The sequence below is a fragment of the Pan troglodytes genome, chromosome 9 (assembly GCF_028858775.2).
Source record: "Pan troglodytes isolate AG18354 chromosome 9, NHGRI_mPanTro3-v2.0_pri, whole genome shotgun sequence".
Lineage (NCBI taxonomy): Eukaryota > Metazoa > Chordata > Mammalia > Primates > Hominidae > Pan > Pan troglodytes.
Window position 1 is genome coordinate 135,795,642 of NC_072407.2, and position 24,412 is coordinate 135,820,053.

Below are 24,412 nucleotides of genomic sequence, written 5' to 3' on the forward strand. Positions count from 1 at the left end.
AAGGTGGTGGGGAGAGAAAGTCCAGGTGTCCTGGCCCCTAGGAAGAGTGGGGCAGGGGAGGAACCTTAGCCTCTCTCCCTTCCTTGTGCAGTGTCTGGCAGGTAAAGCTCACCACCAACAACAACCGAAGTGATCCTTCACCCAGCTCTGCCGGAGAGGGCAGGGGTTAAGGACACTGGCTCTGGCATGAGACCATTTGGATTCAAACTCTGGCTATGCCATTTCATGGCTGGATGACATCAGGAAAGCTATTTAGCCTCTCTGGACTGCCTGTCCCTCATCTGTAAAATGGGGATTACGATTTTAAAATAGAAATCTAGGTTCTCTTCTCTGAGTAAGGCAAGTTCCCATTATATGTAGGACTTCACCTTTCAAGTAGTTATGAAAATTGTGACTCACAACTAATGAGTTTGTGTAAAATTCATCTGCCTCATCAAAATGAAAGTTCTACCAGGGCAGGGACCAGGTGGGTCTTATTTATTGCTGTATTCCCAGGGCTGGCCTGGGGTGCACACACAGCATAACAAAGTGGTCAAGAAAGCCAGGCTGGGGTTCTAGCACTCTCCAGTCACCAAGGTGACTCTGGTCAAGGTACATAACCTACGTGTTGTGTTATCTCCTCTCTAATAATAATACTACTATCTATGCCAAAGCCTGCTTGGCTTAGTGCTTGGATACATTTCAAGTCCTTGGATAGGACCAGGCATATAGAAAGTGCTCAGCGAACATCAGTGGTCATTCTCGTGGACACTCAATAAATACTTCAATAAGACTTCCGGGTTCTAGTTTGATATTTAAAGAGCTTGGAAGTCATCACTCTCATCCTAACAATAAGAACTGAATAAATTGAAAATCAACAACTCTTCTTAAATCCCTCAGAGAACTGAGCTTGGAAGGCAAACCACTGACCTGAAGACTGGAAAGGCAGAAAGTTGGATACAGAGACTCACAACTTACTGGACAGAAGATCAGGCGCACAAAATTCCACCGGAAACAGTGCTGGGCAGGAACACCTAAACTACCTAAACTGTAACTGACAAATTGCTGGAGGCTAAGTGTGGACAATGTTGACTATTAAAAAGTCCAGGGCCCAGTCATTGGGGGGATCCCCACACTTTCATGAGTTTTGCCTTTAGGAGCTCTACTAGCTCCTCACAATGAAAACAGAAGAAAATCCCCTCATGTTTCCCAAAGGGGAAGGGGAAAGTAGCCATTTTTAAATATGTCCAGAGCATTCTGTTCTCCTTAACAAGAGCCCACCCTCAAGGGAAACTATTTTGCTAGGGCCAAGCCAGCCTGGGAGAAGGGAAATACCCAACTCCAGACCCTCCCCTCTAGCCTTCCTGTCTTTCCTAAGGTCAATGAGGGGGGAAGCTGAGAATCACACAGAAAGGTCACAGCCCAGAGGGAAAGGCTCACTAAACACTGAGAAATAATCTTGCAAATATAGAACACTTCCCCTCCCACACACTTATCACCACAATATAGGGTTCCCATATTGTGTTAAATTATTATATAATTATGTAATCCCTGGTTATATAATAACCGGGGATTACAGCAGAAATAACTGTAAGCCTCAGACTCTATTTAAGAAGGAGCCTCTAGGGACACTCAAAGACAACAAGAAAGACAAAGACAAGGGTGCCAGAGGAAACCTTAGCCTCTGACACGCTACGAAGCCATAAACACAGCCTCCCAGCCAGGTAAACATACAGCCTCACACTAATGGCCTATTTACCACAGCTCCTTTTCCTGATAAATCATGTCCTGCTTTCCCCAAAATAATTACAAAGCTTGCTAAAAATATACATACATAGCTTTATGAGACAAAGCAAGTATAGAAACCAGTCAGATATGTTGGAATTATTAGACTGGGAATTTAAAACAGCTATGAAAAATATGCTAAGGGCTCTAATGGGGAAAGTGGACAACACGCAAGAACAGATGGGTAATGTAAACAGAGAGATGGAAACTCTAAGAAAAAAAGTCTAAAGAAAATGCCAGTAATCAAAAACACTATATAGGAACAAAGAATGTCTTTGAAGGACTCATTGGTAGACTGGACAAGGTTGAGGAAAGAATTGGAGCTTCAAGAAATGTCAGTAGACAAAAACAAGCAATGGGGAAGATTCCCTATTTAATAAATGGTGCTGGGAAAACTGACTAGCCATATGTAGAAAGCTGAAACTGGATCCCTTCCTTACACCTTATATAAAAATTAATTCAAGATGGATTAAAGACTCACATGTTAGACCTAAAACCATAATAACCCTAGAAGAAAACCTAGGCATTACCATTCAGGACATAGGCATGGGCAAGGACTTCATGTCTAAAACACCAAAAGCAATGGCAACAAAAGCCAAAATTGACAAATGGGATCTAATTAAACTAAAGAGCTTCTGCACAGCAAAAGAAACTACCATCAGGGTGAACAGGCAACCTACAAAATGGGAGAAAATTTTCGCAACCTACTCATCTGACAAAGGGCTAATATCTAGAATCTACAATGAACCCAAACAAATTTACAAGAAAAAAACAAACAACCCCATCAAAAAGTGGGCAAAGGATATGAACAGACACTTCTCAAAAGAAGACATTTATGCAGCCCAAAGACACATGAAGAAATGCTCATCATCACTGGCCATCAGAGAAATGCAAATCAAAACCACAATGAGATACCATCTCACACCAGTTAGAATGGTGATCATTAAAAAGTCAGGAAACAACAGGTGCTAGAGAGGATGTGGAGAAATAGGAACACTTTTACACTGTTGGTGGGACTGTGAACTAGTTCAACCATTGTGGAAGTCAGTGTGGCGATTCCTCAGGGATCTAGAACTAGAAATACCATTTGACCCAGCCATCCCATTACTGGGTATATACCCAAAGGATTATAAATCATGCTGCTATAAAGACACATGCACACATATGTTTATTGTGGCACTATTCACAATAGCAAAGACTTGGAACCAACCCAAATGTCCAACAACGATAGACTGGATTAAGAAAATGTGGCACATATCCACCATGGAATACTATGCAGCCATAAAAAATGATGAGTTCATGTCCTTTGTAGGGACGTGGATGAAACTGGAAACCATCATTCTCAGCAAACTATCGCAAGGACAAAAAACCAAACACCGCATGTCCTTACTCATAGGTGGGAATTGAACAATGAGAACACATGGACACAGGAAGGGGAACATCACAATCCCGGGCCTGTTGTAGGGTAGGGGAGGGGGGAGGGATAGCATTAGGAGATATACTTAATGTTAAATGACGAGTTAATGGGTGCAGCACACCAACATGGCACATGTATACATATGTAACAAACCTGCACGTTGTGCACATGTACCCTAAAACTTAAAGTGTAATAATAATTAAAAAATTTAAAAAAAAAGAAATGTCAGTAGAATCTACCCAAACTGAAACACAAAGAGATAAAGAAAAGAGTGGAAAAAAGTGAAACATTTTCCAAAAACTGTGGGACAATCTCAAAAGGTGTCACATATGTGTAACGGGAAGACAAGAAGAATAAAAAGAGAGAAGAATACCCGCAAAAAAGAGTTTGACTAGTAGTTGAGAATTTTCCAAAATTAATGACAGACACCAAACAACAGATCCTGGAATCTCAGAGAACACCAAGCAAGATAAATGCAAAAAACAATAATAATAATAACAATAATAACTATACCTAGTCATATTACATTCAAACTGCAGAAAATCGAAGACAAAATTTCTTGAAAGGGAAAACACCTTATCTATAGAGGAACAAGGATAGAAATTATATCCAGCTTCTCCTCGGTTACCATACAAGCAAGATGAGAGTGGAGTAAAATATCTAAGTGTTGAAAGAAAAAAAGATTGTCAGCCTAGAATTCCGTATCTTGCAAAATTACCCTTCAAAAGAAGGACAAATAAAGACTTTCTCCAACCATCAAAAATTGAGGGAAATTGTCACTAGTACAGCTACCTTGCAAGAAACGTTAAAAGGAGTTCTTCAAAGAGAAGGAAAAGGATATAGGGCAGAAACTCAAATCTACATTAAAAAGGAAGAGAGCTAGAGAAGGAATAAGTGCAGATAACATAAATGTCTGAAACAAACCAGCACACTTCCCTCAAAAAGTTCTCCCTGCCCCAGCCACAGAGCACTCCTTCTTATGTTCCAGGATCACCAATATCGCCATTGTCATATTGCTGGAACGGCTGCTGTCTGTCTCCCTCAAGGCTGTAAGTCATGTGTCCCCAGCGCCAGGCCTGTGAGGTACTCAGTGTCTGATGAATGAACAAATGAATGGTACAGCACCCCAACCAGCAACAGGGCGGGTTGTTAAACAGCACATCTCTTTATTCGCAGTTCAGCAAGAAGACTCCAGTGCTGACACTGTCGCATGAAGAGCTCACCTGCTGGAGTCTTTCTGCCCAGGTCTGGCCCTTCTTCAGGTCAAGCAGAGAAGGATGTTCTTCTGATACAGGTTGCTGCTGGACCCTGAAGGACTTCCACCTAGGAGGTAGAGAAATGCCCAGGGGACACAGCAGGTAGATGTGGTTGGCCAAGGGGTAGGGCTGATGATGACTCCCTGTAACCCCACTGTTCTCCGCGTTCCCAAAGCTCCATCTAGACAGCAGAAACCCATGGAAGAATTGACAGTGGTGCATCAGGCAGCTGGAATTGAAGCCTGAGTCTGTTTCTTCCAGCTCAGAAGCCCCTGCGAACTGTGTACCCTCCCAGCACTTCCTGTTCTTCTCTAGTAATATGAGCAAACAATTGATGCGGCATTTACCATGTGCTAGACACCATCACCCCCAAGACAACCCTCCAAAGTAGATACTCTGTTGCATTGAGGAAATTGAGGCACAGTGGCATTATGTAACTTACCCATGGTGGAGCTGAATTGGAACCCAGCATCTGCTCCTGGGCTTGACTTAAGTTCTGCCTTCTGTATAATGGGTACAACAACGCCCTCTCTTAAGGTTGTTTTTGGATCAAATGATAAACCCTGACAAACTACCTTGTGCAGAAGCTGGTATACAGTAAGTGCTCGATAAATGCCAGTACTGCTCTCCAACAGCCTTCCTATAAGCATGCTGAGGTCGCTGTGCCTAAATCTCTCCCTTAGCCCCAGGATGGTCAGCACAGCTGTTCACCACAGGCTCAAGGGCTGCATCCCGGATAGCTCCTGTGGCTGTTTATCCTGCCATTGGCCTTCCACCTCCCAGGGCCTCATAAACAGCCCCCGTGTGACCACTGGGCCAAGCACAAGGCAAGTGGCCATGGGACCAAAAGTCACATCACAAGTTGGTGGCAGGTCTAAAACCTACACAGCATCACTCCTGACACTACGATCTGTGACTCAAGGTGAGGTCAGCAGACCAGCAGTGACAATGCCCAGAAACTTTTAGAAATGCAAAATTGCAGGCTCCACCACAACCTCCTAAACACGAAAGCCCGGGCCCATGAATGATGGAGAGGCAGTGCTCTCTGACACCACAGAGTCAGGAAACCAATCAAATTTGACTTCAAGTCCTTCCACAAACTTAAGAGAGGCGTTGCGGGAGCCTAAGGCAGCCAGCCCTCCTCTCCCACTACTGGCCCTGAGTGCAGGCCCTTCCCCAGTAGGGAAAAGCTAAGCCTCTTTACCAAGTTCCCAGCTGCAGTGCCCCTTCCCACTGCCCAGGATAACCATCTTCTCTGCCCAGTTCCTCATCCGTCAGCTCTCTCACCTGTTGCTCTCAGCAGTCTGAGGAGGAGGGTCTCATACTGAAGTCCTGAGCTGACACATCTGTAAGACGGGATATGCTGCAGGGAACAGAGGACAAGGGCCAGGTGGAGGGAGGCTGCCTGATAGCAGAGCCTACCCAGACCACGGCACAGGGGCTGCGGTGGGAGGGCAGGCCGTGCCTAGGCCGTGGCCGCCTTGGGCCTGGGAGCACAGTCATAGGAACAGGCCCACAGCCTGGAGCCCTTCTGTGCACTGGCAGACACCATGGGAGGCTGGCAAAGCCCTGTCATGTGGAGCACAGAAGACAAGACGCAGCCCTGGGAACTGTGTGTCCCTGCTCTTGATGTTGGCATACCAGAGACAGCATTGCTGGGTGTGGGCGGGAAACCCAGCAGTCACCCCCACCCTACCTGCCCCCAGTCAGGAACACAAATCAACCAGTTCCAAACAGCTTACCTTCGTCTCACCTGCTCTATTCGATCTCGCATGATGTCCTCTGTCATCTCACTTGGCACTTGGAAGATACGAGTGTGGCTGCAAAAGGCCATTCTTACATTGGCATATGGGATCTGAGTTTCTTTCTTAACAGGCATAGAGAGCTGCTAGAGATGGGATCCTGCAAACAATGACTCTTGCCCTGACACCATGAACTTTTGAGCTGGTCTCTCCCCCTTCTTGACTCATGAGCACAAAGCTTTTTTTTACTAACCAGGTACCCTTGAGCCCCCAGTAATGCTGAACAGGTAGCAGACTGTCCCAGGGAGAGCCAGGGACACAGAGCTGAGTGCCCTTACTAAAGGCAGCAGGCAGTGGTCTCGTGAGCCGTGGAATTCACCCTTCTGAATTCAGTCTTCTGAATTCCTCTCCTATCGTCAGCTCTTGATGACCTGCATCACCCCACACCCACTGTGGTTCAGAGATGCTTCTAGGAAAGCCTACAGTGAGGAAGCTGTGGGGTCCCCTGGGGAGCCTCCTTGCTTTGTTTCATAAAGGGATATATATATTTCCTGACTATATACTTACTGAAATAAGAGGGGGACACCAAAACCAGTGGGTTGTGGGGGGAGATAGGCGGAGGCTTTTGGTTTAAAATCTTTGTAGAAAATCCAGAGTGGAAAAATTATATGTAGATAATTGACTGATTCCTGTAGCCTGTCTCAAAAGCTTAAACCTAGTTTTTTTATACAGACGAGATTTTTAAAATATTGGAAGATGATGTGTGTGTTATCCAAACCAAGGAGCACAATGTCCGCAATTCCATAGCACAACCACGTCAGGCACAGAAAAGCCTGGATTATAATCAACAACATTTATGATTTTAGGGGCCTCAGAAGGCTTCCCATCCAAAAAAACTCTTTCCCAGGGAGCTCTCAGATCCCACCATGTTATTCCTTTAGGTTATGAAAGTACTGTGCATTTGAGTCTTCTTAAAAGGCAGATGCCACTAGAGGGGTAAGCACATGGAAACCGTTTCTTGAGAAATGGAACCTCCTTGATACAACAGATCAACACCGATGATGCGGCAGGGAAAGGAGGGAGAGAGGAGGAAGGGGAGAAGTCTCCTTCAGGTTCCCGGAGGACCAGTCTAAGCCCTGAGTCCCTCCCCTGGGAAGGGGTGGCTGATGTGCTCCAGAGACCCCCAGTGAACACAGGTGCAGGAAAGGAAATAGGAAAGCCTCTGTCTGAAGCGTGATGGCTTCAGGCCAGCTCCCTGGGCCTCGGGGCTCAGCATCTGCAGAGCCACGAGAGGCAGTGGGGACGGCTGTGAGCTGGCAGGCACCCGGGACGCTGGCGAAGCCACCATAACCGAGTGCAGAATTCTAGCCTCGGGCGCTGGGAAGCCTCCCCACACCTCAGTTGCAGTTGAGAACTTTGGCTTTTGCATTTTAAGAGCTTATTTTCTTTTAGCTCTTTAAAGTGCAGCCACTTCTGAGCAACTCAAGTGCAAAAATAACAGAAGTCTGAAATGTATTCAGAAGCATTTAAGAAATGGAGTGCAAGCCCAGTTTTCCAACCCCTCAAGTCATTTAAAAATGTAGAAATGAGCTGGGCTTTCAAGATAGCAAGGATATTCCCTTAAGACCCCAAAGCAAGGCTGAGGAATTTGTCAGCCAAAGACCACATCTCTAGAGAAGAGCATCTGAGGGTTCGTGAAGAGAGGGGCTTGCGCATCTCTCCCTCCCCTTCCTTCGCCCAGGGCAAGTGGGACACCTTACCTCCATCTTATGAACTGGATTCGTGTTCTCTCCTCTAGGACCTCTTGGCTCTGGTTTGCCAACAAATCAGACTTAGAGAGGTGGTGCTTCACCTGGGAAATCCAGAGGGTCCATGTGATTCCTGCCCAGTGTGGCCCCCAACTGGGCTGGCCCAGAGCCCAGACGAGCACCTCACCCTTGCCCAGAATCATTTACGGTGCACCTCCCACCTCTCCCCTCTCCCTCACCGCCACTCCCAGGCAAGGTCTCAAACTCTCATTTACCACATCTCTGCTCACGTGGATGTCCTGGCCGTGGGTGGGAGGGGAGTCAGTGGACGTCTTCTCCCTTACACCCTGGGAAGGGTGGTTGATGGACAGCTTTTCCTTTATGCCCCGAGAAGCCTCTTCTTCTGTCTGAAAGGTGAGAAATTCCCTCTGAAAATGTCACTCTGCATCCAACCCTGGGTCTTCTTCTCCTCTTCCTTCCCTTTTATTCATTCTCCATCACAACTCACACACCACATATTCACACGCATACACTCCTTACCTCGCTGTTCCCGCAATAAGCTACTTCCCTGTAAAGTCCTCAGAACTCCCTAAGTCCCTGGCCCTATCCCAAGGTGTTCCTGAGACACCCTTGAGCTGGGAAGGATGCAGCTGAAACCCTTAAGCCAGGATGCTTGAGAAGCAGGACGGCGTTAGTGGTGGTGCTAACACATTTCCTGCCAGGACACAAGCCACAGTGTCCTCCAGCACATGTGAAGAAATTAGACTCAAATCTAGGAAGGGTGTCTGGCAAGGAACTTGAGTTCCAGTTCCATGAAGAAGGAAGTCCAGATCCCCACACCCACTGAGACCACTTCTCTAGGATTTTGGATATCCTGAGTCATAAAGAAATCTTACTCACTTTTTTCAACCAATGATGTAGTACAGACACAGCCTCGCTTTCCACAACGTCAATGTCCTGGAACAAATTGGCAAGTTGGTGACCTCAGAAAACCTAGAAACTCAGCTCTTCCCACCCACCCCCCACAACTGTTACTCAAATTTATTTGTAAGATCTCTCTGAAGTGCAGCAGGGTCCCACAGGGGGAGAAGATATATGAAAAATTATTCCATGTGACTACCACCAAGCTGCTTACCGAACTGGTTATTGGTAGGAAGGGAAGCCCTACACCTTTCCGAGCAAGAATATACACAATCCATGTCGTAATTATCATCTTTGAATGTATACCAGGCCCCCTTCTTGGCTCCCTCCTTCCATTGAAGCTGCCTGAGAACTCCTATGGGACAGGAAGGTCATTGAAGGGAGGTGTCCACCTGATTGGCTGACCCATGGTGATGTGACAATGGCCTCCCTTTGAAAATGATGTATGTGAGTACAAATGCCGTTGCCAAGAGCCCCTGCATTTCGGGCTCTGGGTGCACTGCCTATGAGTTACCCTGCTTCAAGGAGCAGAACCACTGAATAAAAGATTGCTGTCTAACACCACTGGCTGACCCTTGAATTCTTTTCTTGGGAAAGCACTAATTTGGGAGCTCACCTCCAGGCAGGAGGATGGGGTCTGGAGCCAGGAAACCTAAGGCTGATTTACACTGACTTCCTAGAACTAAATCAAAAGGAAAACCCCAACTTTCCATACCCAAGTAACAAAAAGACCAGAGGTTACTCCCTTTGCAGCCCTGTCCTTTTCTGCATGGCAGATGAAAAACTGAAAGTATCTCTGATTGCTCCCCTCCCACAACCAATCAGGCTGGTTGTGGGCCAGGTCTTCATTTGCATAGAGATATAACTTTATAACTTCACTTCAGCCTCTGATTGGTCACTTTCCGCAACCAATCAGACTGATCATGAGCCACTACTTCATTTACATAGGGTATATACCAAGTAACCAATGGGAAACCCCTAGAGGGTATTTAAACCCCAGAAAATTCTGTAACCAGTCTGCTCCCATCCTGTGGAGTGTACTTTTATTTTCATTAAATCTCTGCCTTTGTTACTTCATTCTTTCCTTCCTTTGTTTGTGTGTTTTGTCCATTTCTTTGTTTAAGACGCCAAGAACCTGAACACCCTCCACCAGTAACAACCTGTCCCGCAACAACTTGTCATGTGCTCTTGACCTAATCATTAGTCCCTCTGGTCTGAGTTTCTTTGTCTTATACTGAAAGGGATAGAGTTGTGTCCCTAGCTTTCTTCTAACTCTAATATTCCATAAATTTTCCCACGTTTATTCTTCTCAGGACTATAGAAAACCTTTTATCACTTTCTCCAATTCCCCTGATACAGCCACTACACGTCTTCCCTCTCAACAATTCGCCTCAATTTTATATCATCCCTGACATAGTCAGAATCGGCTAGGCTCTGCTGAGGACTGAGGCAACAAACCAACCTCCAAATCAAAAATGTTTATTTCTCACTCTCAAAAGCTCTCGTGCAAGTTGGGTAATTTCAGAGCAATTGTGTGCCATGTGGAGACTCACAGGTCCACATTCAGAGGACATGACCTCCATGACTGCCAAAGCAGGGAAGAGAGCACAGAGAGGAATCAGGTCAGTGTTCCACCTTTCAGCTCAGAGGCTCCTACTTAGAGCTTTTGATCTAGAACTAGTCCTATGGCCCCAACCTAATTTCAAGGAAGACTGGAAATTGTAAAATAGCAGATGAAATTACCTGTCAACATCTCTGTTTCTACAGCTATCCCCTAAAATTTATGTTTTCATCCTTATTGATGTAATTTTATTTTTGAATATTTAAAATATTAATGTGATTCAGAAATCAAAACATGAACAGATACATTCAAGGATGTTCCATCTCTTCCCCTATACCTTCAACCTTGTTCTAACTCACTTCAGAAGTAAAGTTTTCATTAGTTTCTCGACGACATATCCTGTGTTTATGTTGTCAAAATGAAGCTCATACATAAATCTATTTGCTTTTTGATTACAATGTTATAAAATGCATACAGTAAAATGTACAAATATGCATACAGCTGATAAAAATTTTTACACACATACACACACACTTACTTGTTTAACCACTGCCCAGATCAAGATAGAAAACATTTTTAGTAGGACATTTGTATTATATTTGATTTGATGCTGTTTAAAATCATGCTGCTATGAAAATTTTTATACTGTACCTATCTTTTGGTTGACATAAGCACTAAATCTTCTGAGTATATACCAAGGATTAGAGTTGCTAGGTCATAGACTTTAGATATGTGTAGCATTCATATACGCCAAACAGTACTGCAAAGGGGTTGTATTAATCTACTGCCCATAAGCAATGTATGAAAGTGACAGTTACTCCACGTTTTTTCCAACCCTTAGTATTGTCGCTCCTTTAAATTTAGCCAATCTAGTAGAGATGTAGTGGTAACTAATAATACTTTAATTTTCATTTAAGTGATTATCGGTGGCATCATGCATGTTTTTATTTGCCTATTGATCACTTTGGATATTCTTTTTTGTGAAGTGCCTCCTCAAGCTTTGTGCCCTTTCATTGAATTGTTGGTCTTTTTCTTATTGATTTGTAGATTTTTTAATGTATTGTAAATAGTAGTCCTTTATCAATATGTGTTTTGCAATTATTTATCTCAATTTATGACTTGCCTTTTCACTCTTTGAGTACTGTCTTCTGAGGAACAGAAACTCTTAATTTTTAGTCAGTTTTATTGTGATATATTTAAATAATATAAAATTTACCCATCGTAATGTATAATTAAATAATTTTTAGTAGATTCAGAGAATTGTGCAACCATCACAACAATTCAATTATAGAACATATCCATCACTCCAGAAATGTTTGTCATGCCCATTTGCAGGCAACCTCGGCTTCCATTCTCAGCCCCACCAATCTGCTTTCTATCTCTAGAGATGTGCCTTTTCTGGACATTTCATACATATGGAACTATACCGTATTATGTTTTGCTTATTTCACCAAGCATGTTTGGGAGGGTCATCTACATACCTTGTGGCATGTGTCAGTAATTCACTCCTTTTTATTATGGGGTATTATCCCATAATACTATTCCACTGCATGGACATACCACATTTTGTTTGTCCATTCACCAGTTGCTGTACCTTAAATGGTGTCCAGTTTGGGTCTTCTATGAATAACACTGTAATGAACGTGTTGTTGTTGTTGTTGTTAAATTTTTTAATTTTATCTTTCCATATGTGTTGTGGTACAGGTGGTATTTGGTTACATGAGTAAGTTCTTTAGTGGTGACTTCTGAGATTTTGGTTCACCCATCACCCAAGCAGTGTACACTGCACCACATTTGTAGTCTTTTATCCCTCACCCCCTCCCACTTTTCTCCCCAAGTCCCCAAAGTCCATTGTATTATTCTTATGCCTTTGCATCCTCATAGCTTAGTTCCCACACATCAGCGAGAACATGCAGTGTTTGGTTTTTCATTCCTGAGTTACTTCACTTAGAATAACAGTCTCCAATCTCATCCAGTTCACTGCAAATGCTATTAATTCATTCCTTTTTATGGCTGAGTATTATTCTATCATATATATATATACCACAGTTTCTTTATCCACTCATTGATTGATGGGCATTTGGGTTGCTTCCACGATTTTGCAGTTGTGAATTGTGCTGCTATAAATATGCGTGTACAAGTATCTTTTTTGAATAATGACTTTTTTCCTCTGGGTAGGTACCCAGTAGTGGGATTGCTGGATCAAATGGTAGTTCCACTTTTAGTTCTTTAAGGAATCTCCACAATGTTTTCCACAGGGGCTGTGCTACTTTACATTCCCACCAGCAGTGTAGAAGTGTTCCCTGATCACCACATGCATGCCAACATCTATTGTTTTTTGATTTTTTGATTTTGGCCATTCTTGCAGGAGTAAGGTGGTATTGAATTATGGTTTTGATTTGTATTTCCCTGAGCATTAGTGATGTTGAGCATTTTTTCATATGTTTGTTGGCCATTTGTGTATCTTCTTTTGAGGATTGTCTATTCATGTCCTTAGCCCACTTTTTGATGGGATTGTTTGAGTTTGTTGTAGATTCTTAATATTAGTCCTTTGTCAGACGTATAGATTGTGAAGATTTTCTCCCACTCTGTGGGTTGTCTGTTTATTCTGCTGACTGTTCCTTTTGCCCTGCAAAAGCACTTTAGTTTAATTAGGTCCCAGCTATTTATCTTTGTTTTTATTGCATTTGCTTTTGGGTTCTTGGTCATGAAATCCTTGCCTAAGCCAATGTCTAGAAGGGTTTTTCCAATGTTATCTTCTAGAATTTTTATAGTTTGAGTTCCTAGATTTCAGTCCCTAATCCATCTTGAGTTGATTTTTGTATAAGGTGAGAGATGAGGATCCAGTTTCATTCTCCTACATGTGGCTAGCCAATTATCCCAGCACCATTTGTTGAAAAGGGTATCCTTTCCCCACTTTATGTTTTTGTTTGCTTTGTCAAAGATCAGTTGGCTGTAAGTATTTGGGTTTATTTCTGGGTTCCCTATTCTGTTCCATTGGCCTATGTGCCTATTTTTATACCAGTACCACACTGTTTTGGTGACTGTGGCATTACTGTATAGTTTGAAATCAGGTAGTGTAATGCCTCCAGATTTGTTCTTTTTGCTTAGTCTTGCTTTGGCTATGTGGGCTCCTTTTTTGGTTCCATATGAATTTTAGAATTGTTTTTTCTAACTCTTGAAGAATGATTGTGGTATTTTAATGGAGATTTCATTGAATTCATAGATTGCTTTTGGCAATGTGGTCATTTTTCACAATATTGATTCTACTCATCTATGAGCATGGGATGTGTTTTCATTTGTAGGTGTCATCTATGATGTCTTTCAGCAGCGTTTTGTAGTTTTCCTTGTAGAGGTCTTTTACTCCTTTGTTAGGTATATTCCTAAGTATTTTAATTTTTTGCAGCTATTGTAAAAGGGGTTGAGTTCTTGATTTGATTCTCCACTTGGTCGCTTGGTGTATAAAAGAACTACTGATTTGTGTACATTAATTTTGTATCTGGGAACTTTGCTAAATTCTTTTATCAGTTTTAGAAGCTTTCTGGAAGAGTCCTTAGGGTTTTCAAGGTAAACAGTCATATAATCAGCAAACAGGGACAGTTTGACTTCCTCTTTACTGATTCGGATGCCCTTTATTTCTTTCTCTTGTCTGATTGCTCTTGCCAGGACTTCTAGTACTATGTTGAAGAGGAGTGGTGAGAGTGGGCATCCTTGTCTTGTTCCCATTCTCAGAGGGAATGCTTTCAACTTTTCCCCATTCAGTATTATGTTGGCTGTGGGTTTGTCATAGATGGCTTTTATTACATTAAGGTATGTCCCTTGTATGCCTATTTTGCTGAGGGTTTTAATCATAAAGGGATGCTGGATTTTGTCAAATGCTTTTTCTGCATCTATTAAGATGATCATATGATTTTTGTTTTTAATTCTGTTTATGTGGTGGATCACATTTATTGACTTGCATATGTTAAACCATCCCCGCATCCCTGGTATGAAACCCTCTTGATCATGGTGGATTACCTTTTTGATATGCTGTTGGATTTTGTAGTTAGCATTTTGTTAAGGATTTTAGCATCTATGTTCATCAAGGGTATCAGTCTGTAGTTTTCTTTTTTGGTTGTGCCCTTTCCTCGTTTTGGTATTAGGGTGATGCTGGCTTCATAGAATGAATTAGGGAGGGTTCTTTCTTTCTCTGTCTTGTGGAATAGTGTCAAAACAATTGGTACCAGTTCTTCTTTGAATGTCTGGTAGAATTCTGCTGTGACTCCATCTGGTCCTGGACTCTTTTTGTTGGTAATTTTTAAATTACCATTTCAATCTTGCTGCTTGTTATTGGTCTGTTCAGGTTATCTAATTCTTCCTGATTTAAGCTATGAGAGTTATATTTTTCCAGGAATTTATCCATCTCTTCTAGGTTTTCTACTTTATCTGCATAAAGGTGTTCATAGTAGCCTTAAATGATCTTTTGTATTTCAGTGGTGTCAGTTGTAATATCTCCTGTTTCATTTCTTAGTGAGGTTATTTGGATTTTCTCTCTTCTTGTCTTGGTTAATCTTGTTTTGTCTAAGAAAAGAAGAGAGAAAATCCAAATGGTCTATCAATTTTATTTATCTTTTCAAAGATAACTCCAAATGATCTATCAATTTTATTTATCTTTTCAAAGAACCAGCTTTTGTTTCATTTGTCTTTTGTATTTTTTTGTTTGTTTGTTTCAATTTCATTTAGTTCTGCTCTGATCTTGGTTATTTCCTTTCTTCTGCTGGGTTTGGGTTAGGTTTGTTCCTGTTTCTCTAGTTCTTTGAGGTATGACCTTAGATTATCTGTTTGTGCACTTTCAGACTTTTTGATGTAGGCGTTTAGGGCTATGAACTTTCCTCTTAGCACTGCCTCAGCTGTATCCCAGAGGTTTTGATAGGTTGTGTCATTATTGTCATTCAGTTTGAAGACATTTTTAATTTCCATCTTGATTTCGTTTTTGACCCAATGCTCACTCAGAAGGAGGTTATTTAATTTCCGTGTATTTGCATGGTTCTGAGGGTTCCTTTTGGAGTTGATTTCCAGTTTTATTCCACTGTGGTCTGAGAGAGTGCTTGATATAATTTCAATTTTCTTAAAATTATTGAGGCTCATTTTATGATCTATCATATGGCCTGTCTTGGAGAAAGTCCCATGCACTCTTTAATAGAATGTGTATTCTGCAGTTGCTGGATAAAATATTCTGTATATATCTGTTAAGTCCATTTGTTCCAAGGTATAGTTTAAGTCCATTGTTTCTGCATTGATTTTCTGTCTTGATGACCTGTCTAGTGCTGTCAGTGGAGTATTGAAGTCCCCCACTATTATTGTGTTGCTGTCTGTCTTATTTATTAGGTCTATTAGTAATCATTTTATAAATTTGGAAGCTCCAGTGTTAGGTGCATATATGTTTAGGACTGTGATATTTTCCTATTGGACATGGCCTTTTACCATTACATAATGTCCCTCTTTGTCTCTCTTAACTGTTATTGCTTTAAAGTTTGTTTTGTCTGATATAAGAATAGATACCCCTGCTCGCTTTTGGTGTCCATTTGCATGAAATGCCTTTTTCCACCCCTTTACTTTAAGTTTGTGTGAGTCTTTATGTGTTAGGTGAGTCTCCTGAAGGCAGCAGATAGTTTGGTTGGTGAGTTCTTATCCATTCTGTGGTTCTGTATCTTTTAAGTGGAGCATTTAGGCCATTTACATTCAAAGTTAGTATTGAAATGTGAGGTACTGTTGCATTCATCATGCTCTTTGTTGCCTTTGTACTTTGCTTTGTTTTTTGTATTTCGTTTTTGCTTTTTAACTTGTATTTTGTTTTATAGGTCCTGTGTGATTTATGCTTTAAAGAGGTTATGATTTGATGTGTTTCCAGGATTTGTTTAAAGATTTAGAGCTTGTTTTAGCAGTTCTTGTAGCAGTGGCTTGGTAATGGAGAATTCTCTCAGCAGTTGTTTATCTAAAAATGACTGTATCTTTCCCTCAAATATGATGTTTAGTTTTGCTGGATACAAAATTCTTGGCTGATAATCGTTTTGTTTGAGGAAGCTGAAAATAGGGCCCCAATTCCTTCTAGCTTGTAGGGTTTCTGCTGAGAAATCTGCTATTAATCTGATAGGTTTTCCTTTATAGGTTGGTGCTTCTGTCTCACAGCTCTTAGGATTCTTTTCTTCATTTTAACTTTGGATAACCTGATGACAATGTGCCTAGGCAAAGATCTTTTTGCAATGAATTTCCCAGGTGTTCTTTGTGCTTCTTTATTTATTTATTTATTTTTGAGATGGAGTGTCACTCTGTCGCCCAGGATAGAGGGCAGTGGCATGGTCTCAGCTCACTGCAACCACCACCTCCCAGGTTCAAGCAATTCTCCTGCCTCAGCCTCCCAAGTAGTTGGGATTACAGGTGAATGCCCCCAAGCCCAGCTAATTTATTTATTTATTTGTTTGTTTATTTTTTATTTATTTATTTATTTATTTGTATTTCTAATAGAGATGGGGTTTCACCATGTTGGCAAGGCTGATCTTGAACTCCTGACCTCAGATGATCCACCTGCCTCAGCCTCCCAAAGTGCTGGGATTACAGGTGTGAGCCACCGTCCCTGGCCTCTTTGTGCTTCTTATATTTGCCTGTCTATGTCTCTAGCAAAGCTAGGGAAGTTTTCCTCGATTATTCCCCCAAATATGTTTTCTAAGCTTTTAGAATTGTCTTCTTTCTCAGGTACATTGATTATTCTTAGGTTTGGTCGTTTAACATAAACCCAGGCTTCTTGGGTTTATGTTCATATTTTCTTATTCTTTTTTCTTTGTCTTGGTTGAATTGGGTTAATTTGAAGACCTTGTCTTCCAGCTCTGAATTTCTTTCTGCTACTTGTTCAGTTCTATTGCTGAGACTTTCCAGAACATTTAGCAATTCTAAAAGTATGTCCAAGGTTTCCTGAATTTCTTATTGTTTTTTCTGTAAGCTATCTATTTCCTTGAATATTTCTCCCTTCACTTCTTGGGTTTCCTTGCATTGGGCTTCACCTTTCTCTGGTCTCTCCCTGATTAGCTTAATAACTAACCTCCTGAATTCTTTTTCAGGTAAATCAGGGGTTTCTTCTTGGTTTGGATCCATTACTGGTGAGCTAGTGTGATTTTGGGGGGATGTTGAAGAACCTTGTTTTGTCATATTACCAGGGTTGGTTTTCTGGTTCCTTCTCATTCGGGTAGGCTCTGTCAGAGGGAAGGTCTAAGGCTGAAGGCTGTTGTTCAGATTTTTTCATCCCATGGGGTGTTCCCTTGATGTAGTGCTCTCCCCTTTTTCCCGTGGATGTGGCTTCCTGTGAGCCAAACTGCAGTGATTGTTGTCTGTCTTCTGGGTCTAGCTATCCAGCAAGTCTACCTGGCTCCAGGCTGATACTGGGGGTTGTCTGCACAGAGTCCTGTAATGTGAACCATCTATGGGCCTCTCAGCCGTGGATACCAGCGCCTGTTCCAGTGGAGGTGGCAGAGGGTGCAATGGACTCCGTGAGGGTCCTTAGCTTTGGTGGTTTAATGCTCTGTTTTTGTGCTGCCTGGTCTCCTGCCAGAAGATGCTGCTTTCCAGAATGCATCAGCTGTAGTAGTGTGGAGAGGGACCAACGGTGGGCAGGGCCCTAGAACTCCCAAGATAATATGCCCTTTGTCTTCCGCTACCAGGGTGGGTAGGGAAGGACTATCAGGTGCGGGCAGGGCTAGGCATGTCTGAGCTCAGACTCTCCTTGGGCGGGTCTTGCTGCGGCTGCTGTGGGGACGGGAGTGAGATTCCCAGGTCACTGGAGTTGTGTACTTAGGAGGATTATGGCTGCCTCTGCTGAGTCATGCAGGTTGTCTGGGAAGTGGGGGAAAGCCAGCAGTCACAGGTGTCACCCAGCTCCCACAGAATCTGAAAGACTAGTCTCATTCCCACTGTGCCCTCTGCAAGAGCCCTGAGTCTTTTTCCAGTCAGAGGGCGATACGGCTTGAAAACTTGCCCGGGGCTTTCCGCCTCCCAGCTGTGAGAGAAAAGGGCTTTAGTTATTCCCCACCATGAAGTCTGCAAGCCATATTCCCGCCCTCCTCCGTGTTCTCACCAGGAGGCTTCTCACCCCGTTCAAACTGTTACAAAGTTCAGCTAGAGAATTCCTTCTCCCTGTGGAGTTTTACCCCCTGCTCCTCCGGCCACTCTCCTGATGGATCCCTGTGGTGCCAGGCAGGAATGGGCGGCTCGGGGAGCCAGCCAGCTCCCAGGGCCTTCCTGCTGCTTTCTCTACGCCTGTATTTCGCTCAGCTGGGCTCTCTAACTTGACTCAGCTCCAGGTAAAGTCAGAAACTTCTCCCACAAACAGTCCTTCAGCTTCTCCAGTGGGGGTGTGTGTTCAGGAGAGGAGGGTCTCCCTTTCCCACTTCCACACTCGGGGCACTCACGGTATTTGGGGTGTCTCCTGGGTCCTGCAGAAGTCCACTTGCTTCAGAGGGTCTGTGGCTCCTCTCAGGACTGCTTGTTTGTTCTTGCAGTCAATCTGGAGCTAAGATTCACAATGCAGGCCTCCACATGCCGCTCTGCTGGAACTGCAATCTAGATCCATGCACCGTGATCTGTGATGAACATCTGAAAAAATATTATGTGGAATGGAAATATATTTTGTTTCTCTTGGGTAAATTCCTAGGGCTAGATTGATAACTTTATGCTTAACATGTTTTACTTTTTCTTAACAGCTTTATTGAGACATAATTCATATTCCATAAAATTCACCCATTTAAAATATACAATTCAATAGTTTTTAGTATACTCACTGGATGGATGTACAACCATCACCTCGACCTAATTTTGGAATATTTTTATCACTCCAAAAATGAAACCCCGTACCCATCAGTAGTCAAACCCTATTTTCCCCCAACCCTCTCTCTCAGCACTAGGCCACCACTAATCTACTTTGTCTCTACAGACTTGCTTATTCTGGACATTTCATATGAATAGAATCATACAATATCTGGTCTTTTGTGACTGGCTTCTTTAACTGAAGATAATGTTTTTGAGGGTCATCCACATTATAGCAGATATCAGCAATTCATTCCTTGTTACTGCAGTGTAGTATTCCATTATATGAATGTGTCACATTTTGTTTATCCATTCATCAGCTGATGGACCTTTGGATTGTCTCTATAAACAGAGGCAATATGAATAATGCTCCTATGAACATTTGTGTACAGGTTTTTGTATGGACATATGTTTTCATTCTCTTGGGTTTACATCTAGCCGTAGAATTCCCAGGTCATATGGTAACCCTATGTTTAACATTTTGAGGTACTGTCAAAATGTTCTTTAAATGTCTGAATCATTTTACTTTCCCATCATCAATGTGTGAGGGTTTTGATCTCTCCACATTCTTGCCAGCATTATTACCTGTCATTTTGATTTTAGACATCCTAGTGAGTGTGAAGTTGTATCTCATTGTGGTTTTGATTTGTCTCTCTCTAATGATTAATGATGCTGAGTATCTTTTCCTGTGATTATTAGCCATTTGTACCTCTTCTTTGGATAAATATATACTTAAATCCTTTTTCATTTTGTAAGTGGATTATTTGTCTTTTATTGTAGAGTTGTTAGAATTTTTATGTATCCCTTGTACAAGTGTCTTATCAGATATATGATTACAGATATTTTCTCCCATTCTGTGGGTTGCCTTTTCACTTTCTTAACTGTGTCATTTTAAGCACAGAGATTTTGAATTTTTATGAAGCCCAATTTATCTCTTTTTATTTTGTTTCTTGTACTTTTGGAGTCAAATCTAAGAAACCGTTGCCCAGCCTGTGACCATAAAGATTTAATCCTCTGTTTCTTCGAAGGGTTTAATAGTTGTAGCTCTTGTGTTTATGTCTATGATTCATTTTTAGTTAATTATTATAAATAGTGTGAGGTAGAGGACCCAACTTCATTCTTTTGCATGTAGATATCCAGTTGTCCCCACCCAATTTATTAAAAAGAATATTCTTTTTCCACTGAATTGTCTTGTCATTCCTGTCAAAAATCAAATTATTATAAATGTAAGAGTTTACTTCTGGACTGTCAATTAACCAATGTGTCTATCCTTATGCCAGTACCACACTGTCTTGATTATTGTAGCTTTATAGTATGCTTTAACATACTACAAAGTTTGAGTTCTCCAACTTTGTTCTTTTTCAAGATTGTTTCAGCTATTGTGGGATCCTCGAATTTCCATATGAATTTTAGAATATAAAAAAAGCCTACTGGCATTTTAATAGGGATTTATTGATCAGTCTGGGGAGTACTGCCCTTTTGACAATATTAAGTCTTCCATCCATAAACATCTATTTCTATTTATTTAGATCCTAAATTTCTTACAACAAAGTTTTGTCATTTTCAGTGTGCAAGTCTTGCACTTCATTTGTTATTATTCTTAGGTATTTATCTTTTTAGTGCTAGTGTAAGTGGAATTTTTTTCTTAATTTCATTTTGGGTTTTTCATTGCTAGTGTATAGAGAAGTATAGTGGATTTTTGAATAATAATCTTGTATCCCACAACTTTGCTGAACTCATTTCTTGTAATAGTTTTTTAGTGAATTCCTTAGAATTTCTTATGTACAAGATCAGGTCATCTGCAAATAATTTTCCATCTCCCTTTCCAATCTGAATGCCTTTCATTTATTTTTCTTGCCTAATTGTCCTGGCTATACATTATTCAATAGAACTGAAGGAACAAACATCTTTTTCTTGCTCCTGGCTCCTGATTTTAGGAGAAAAGTATAGTCTTTCACCATTAAGGATAGTGTTAGTTGAGAATTTTTTCATAGATGCTTTTTATCAGGTTTATAAAGTTCACTTTTTATTCCTACTTTTTGGAGTGTTTTAATAATCAAAAAGCATTGGATTTTGTCCAGTGCTTTTTCTGCATTTATTGAGGTGAACCATGTGGTTGTGGCTTTTACTCTATCAATATTGTGTACTACATTAGTTTTTGATTTTCAAATGTTAAACCAACTCCAGGGATAATCCCACTTGGTAATAAAGTATGATCCTTTTTATATGTCCTGAATTCAGTTTGCTATTATTTGTTGAGAATTTTTACATCTATAAGAGATATTGGGCAATAGTTTATTTTCTTTTGATGTCCTTGTCTGGTTTTGGTAGCAGGGTTTTGTAGCATTCAATTCCTCTTGATTTTTTAAACCTCATAGAATGAGTTGGAATACTTTCTTTTTTCTTCTGTTTTTTGGAAGAGTCTGTAAAAGTATGAATAGTAGTTCCCCTTTAAATATTTGATATACATTTAACTTTTTAAGAAATGTCAAACTTTTTTCTGTAATATTTTACATTTTTGTCAGCAAGATATGAAGGCTCAAGTTTCTCCAGATCCTCACAACATTTGTATTATCTCTTTTTATAGTAGACATTCTAGTTGGTGTGTAAAGAGGTATATCATCTGCCTTAACTTGCATTTTTCTGATAGCTTATAATATTGATAATCTGTTTATATTACATTAGATAGCTAATAAACTATATATTAGACATTACACCAACATATATATAACTTATATATATGTTTTATATATATATCTAAATCTTTAAATACATATAACATATATAAAGATTTCTATATATCTTTATATATAAAGATTTTGATATATATGATATATATTATATTAGATAGCTAATAAACTATATATTAGATATATTAGATATATAGATATTAGATATTATACCAACATATATATAACTTATATATGTTTTATATATATCTAAATCTTTATATACATATAACATGTATAAAGATTTTCATATATCATTATATATAAAGATTTTGATATATATGATATATACACACACAAAACTTATATATGTTATATATATAAAAGTTGATATAATATCCAAATATTTATTTTTTTAAAAAATTAAGTTGTCTTCTTTTTATTGAGTATTGTGTTCTTTACATATCCTGAATGCAAGTCCCTTATCAAATTATGATTTGCAAGTACTTTCTCCCAGTCTCTTGCTTGTCTTTCAATTTCCTAATGTTTTCTTTTGAAGGCAAAAAGGTTTTAATTTTAATGAATTCAAATATTTTTTCACGTATGAAATATGTTTTTGGCATCATATCTAAGAACTCTGCTCAATCTAAGGTCATGAAGAATATTTTGTTTTCTTCTAAAAGTTTTATCATTTTATAATAGTTCATACACTTAGGCGTATGATCTATTTGAGTTGAGTTGTCTGTCAAACCACAGAAAGTGAAAGCAAGGATAAGGAGGGATCCCTGAATGTTGTTTAACTTACAAATATTTGAAGATTTCCCAGATTTCTCCCCACTGTTGATGTCTAGTTTAATCCTTTTGTGTTCAGAGAATATACTTTTTTATTTCATTTCTTTTCAATTTGTTGAGATTTGATAGTATAGTACATGAACTGTCTTAGAGAAGATTTCAAGTATACTTACAAGAATATATATTCTGCTGTCATTGGTTGATTCAAGTGTTCTCTTGCTGTCAGATGAAGCTGGTCAATACTGTTGTTCAAGTCTTCCATTCATTTAATGATTTTCTCTCTACTTTTTCTTTCAGTTATTGAAAGTCAAGTTTTTAGATCTCTAACTTGCTGAATGGTTTATTTTTCCTTCCAATTCAGTCAGTTATTGCTTCAAATATTTGATGGCTCTCTTGTTTCAGGCATAGACATTTACAATTGTTATATTTTCCTTTTGTCATTGTGAAATATCATTTTGTCTCTAGGAATATTTTTGTCTTACAATATATTCTGCTATTAATATAGCCACTCCAGCTCTCTTACGGTTATTGTTTGTATGGCATATATTTTCCCCGTTTTATTTTTAAATTCTTATGTTTTTGAAGCTAAAATATGCCTCTTATAGACAGCATAGAGTAGGATCTTCTTTTTTCATCCAGTCTAACAATCTCCACCTTTTGATTATTGAGTCCATTCACATATGTTATTATTGACATGGTTAAATTTACATTTGCTGTTTTACTATGTGTTTTCTATATGTCTCATGAGTTTTTTGTTCCTCGTTCTTTATTTATTATATTCTTTTGTATCAAACAGATACTTTTAGTGTAATATTTAATTCCTCTTGATTTTTGAAACTGTATATTTGTACTTTTGGTAGTGTCAGGCTAAGGGATTACAATATACATCTTAATTAATAATTACAGTCTACATCAAAATAACTTAATTCTGGTAAATTATGGAAACCCTGTTCCAGTACACCTTCATCCACTCAGCTTCCTTTGTACAATTATCATATGTATTAAAGCTATATTATGTTGTAAATCCAATAATACAATGTTATAATAACTGCTTTATGTAATCTTATAAAAGAAGTTAAGAGAAGTGAATATATATTTATATAGACTTCTTTTTATTATTTTTAACTCTGGTAAAATAAAGTAACATACAATTCCCCATATTAACCATCTCTGGATGTACAGCTCAGCCTTATGAAGGACATTCACATTGGTGTGCAACAACTGCCATCATCTGTTTCCAGGACTCTTTTCATTTCACAAAAGTAAAATTCTACCATTAAACAATAACTCCCCATTCTCCCTACCCTCGGCCCCTAGCAACCACGATTTTACATTCTTTCATTATGAGGTTAACTATTCTAGGTAGCCTACGTAAGTAGAATCATGCAGTATTTGTTTTTTTGTGGCTGACTTATTTTACTTAGCATAATGTCTTCAAAGTTCATCCATGTGGTAGCATATTTTAGAATTTCCCTTCATTTTTAGGGCTGAATTATATTCCATTGTGTACACCACATGTTTAAAATCCATTTATCCATTGATGAACATGTGGGTCGCTTTCACCTTCTGGCTTTGCGGATAATGCTGCTGTGAACATAGTTGTACGTGTAGCTCCTCAAGATCCTGCTTCCAGTTCTTTCGGGTACAAAACCAGACGTGGAATTTCTGAATCATATGATAATTTCATTTTTTTAAAAAAATTGTTCAGCG

At 40.1% G+C, this 24,412-nt stretch overlaps 1 protein-coding gene across 11 annotated transcripts in view; it reads right to left on the reverse strand.

The window, feature by feature from the left end:
* The window catches only part of SPATA19 (spermatogenesis associated 19), a 195,404-nt gene extending 186,131 nt beyond the window's left edge, over positions 1-9,273 (reverse strand). For 4 of the 11 annotated variants that reach the window (XR_001707640.4, XR_010147712.1, XR_673161.4 and 1 more), the window contains exons 1-7: positions 9,063-9,227; positions 8,828-8,884; positions 8,203-8,334; positions 7,940-8,031; positions 6,191-6,257; positions 5,725-5,800; positions 4,405-4,504 (exon numbers count right to left, since the gene is read on the reverse strand). Coding sequence is in view for 6 of the 11 variants with exons in the window: in XM_016922314.3 (XP_016777803.1) it covers positions 4,440-4,504; positions 5,725-5,800; positions 6,191-6,257; positions 7,940-8,031; positions 8,203-8,334; positions 8,828-8,884; positions 9,063-9,140 (567 nt within the window). In the remaining 5 variants the exon portion in view is untranslated. Of the gene's footprint in view, positions 1-4,325; positions 4,619-4,879; positions 4,941-5,724; positions 5,801-6,179; positions 6,258-7,939; positions 8,032-8,202; positions 8,335-8,827; positions 8,885-9,062 lie in introns of those variants that run through there. The other 7 variants (XR_001707642.3, XM_016922315.3, XR_010147713.1 and 4 more) reach the window with 7 other exon arrangements.
* Between the last annotated feature and the right edge of the window lie 15,139 nt (positions 9,274-24,412).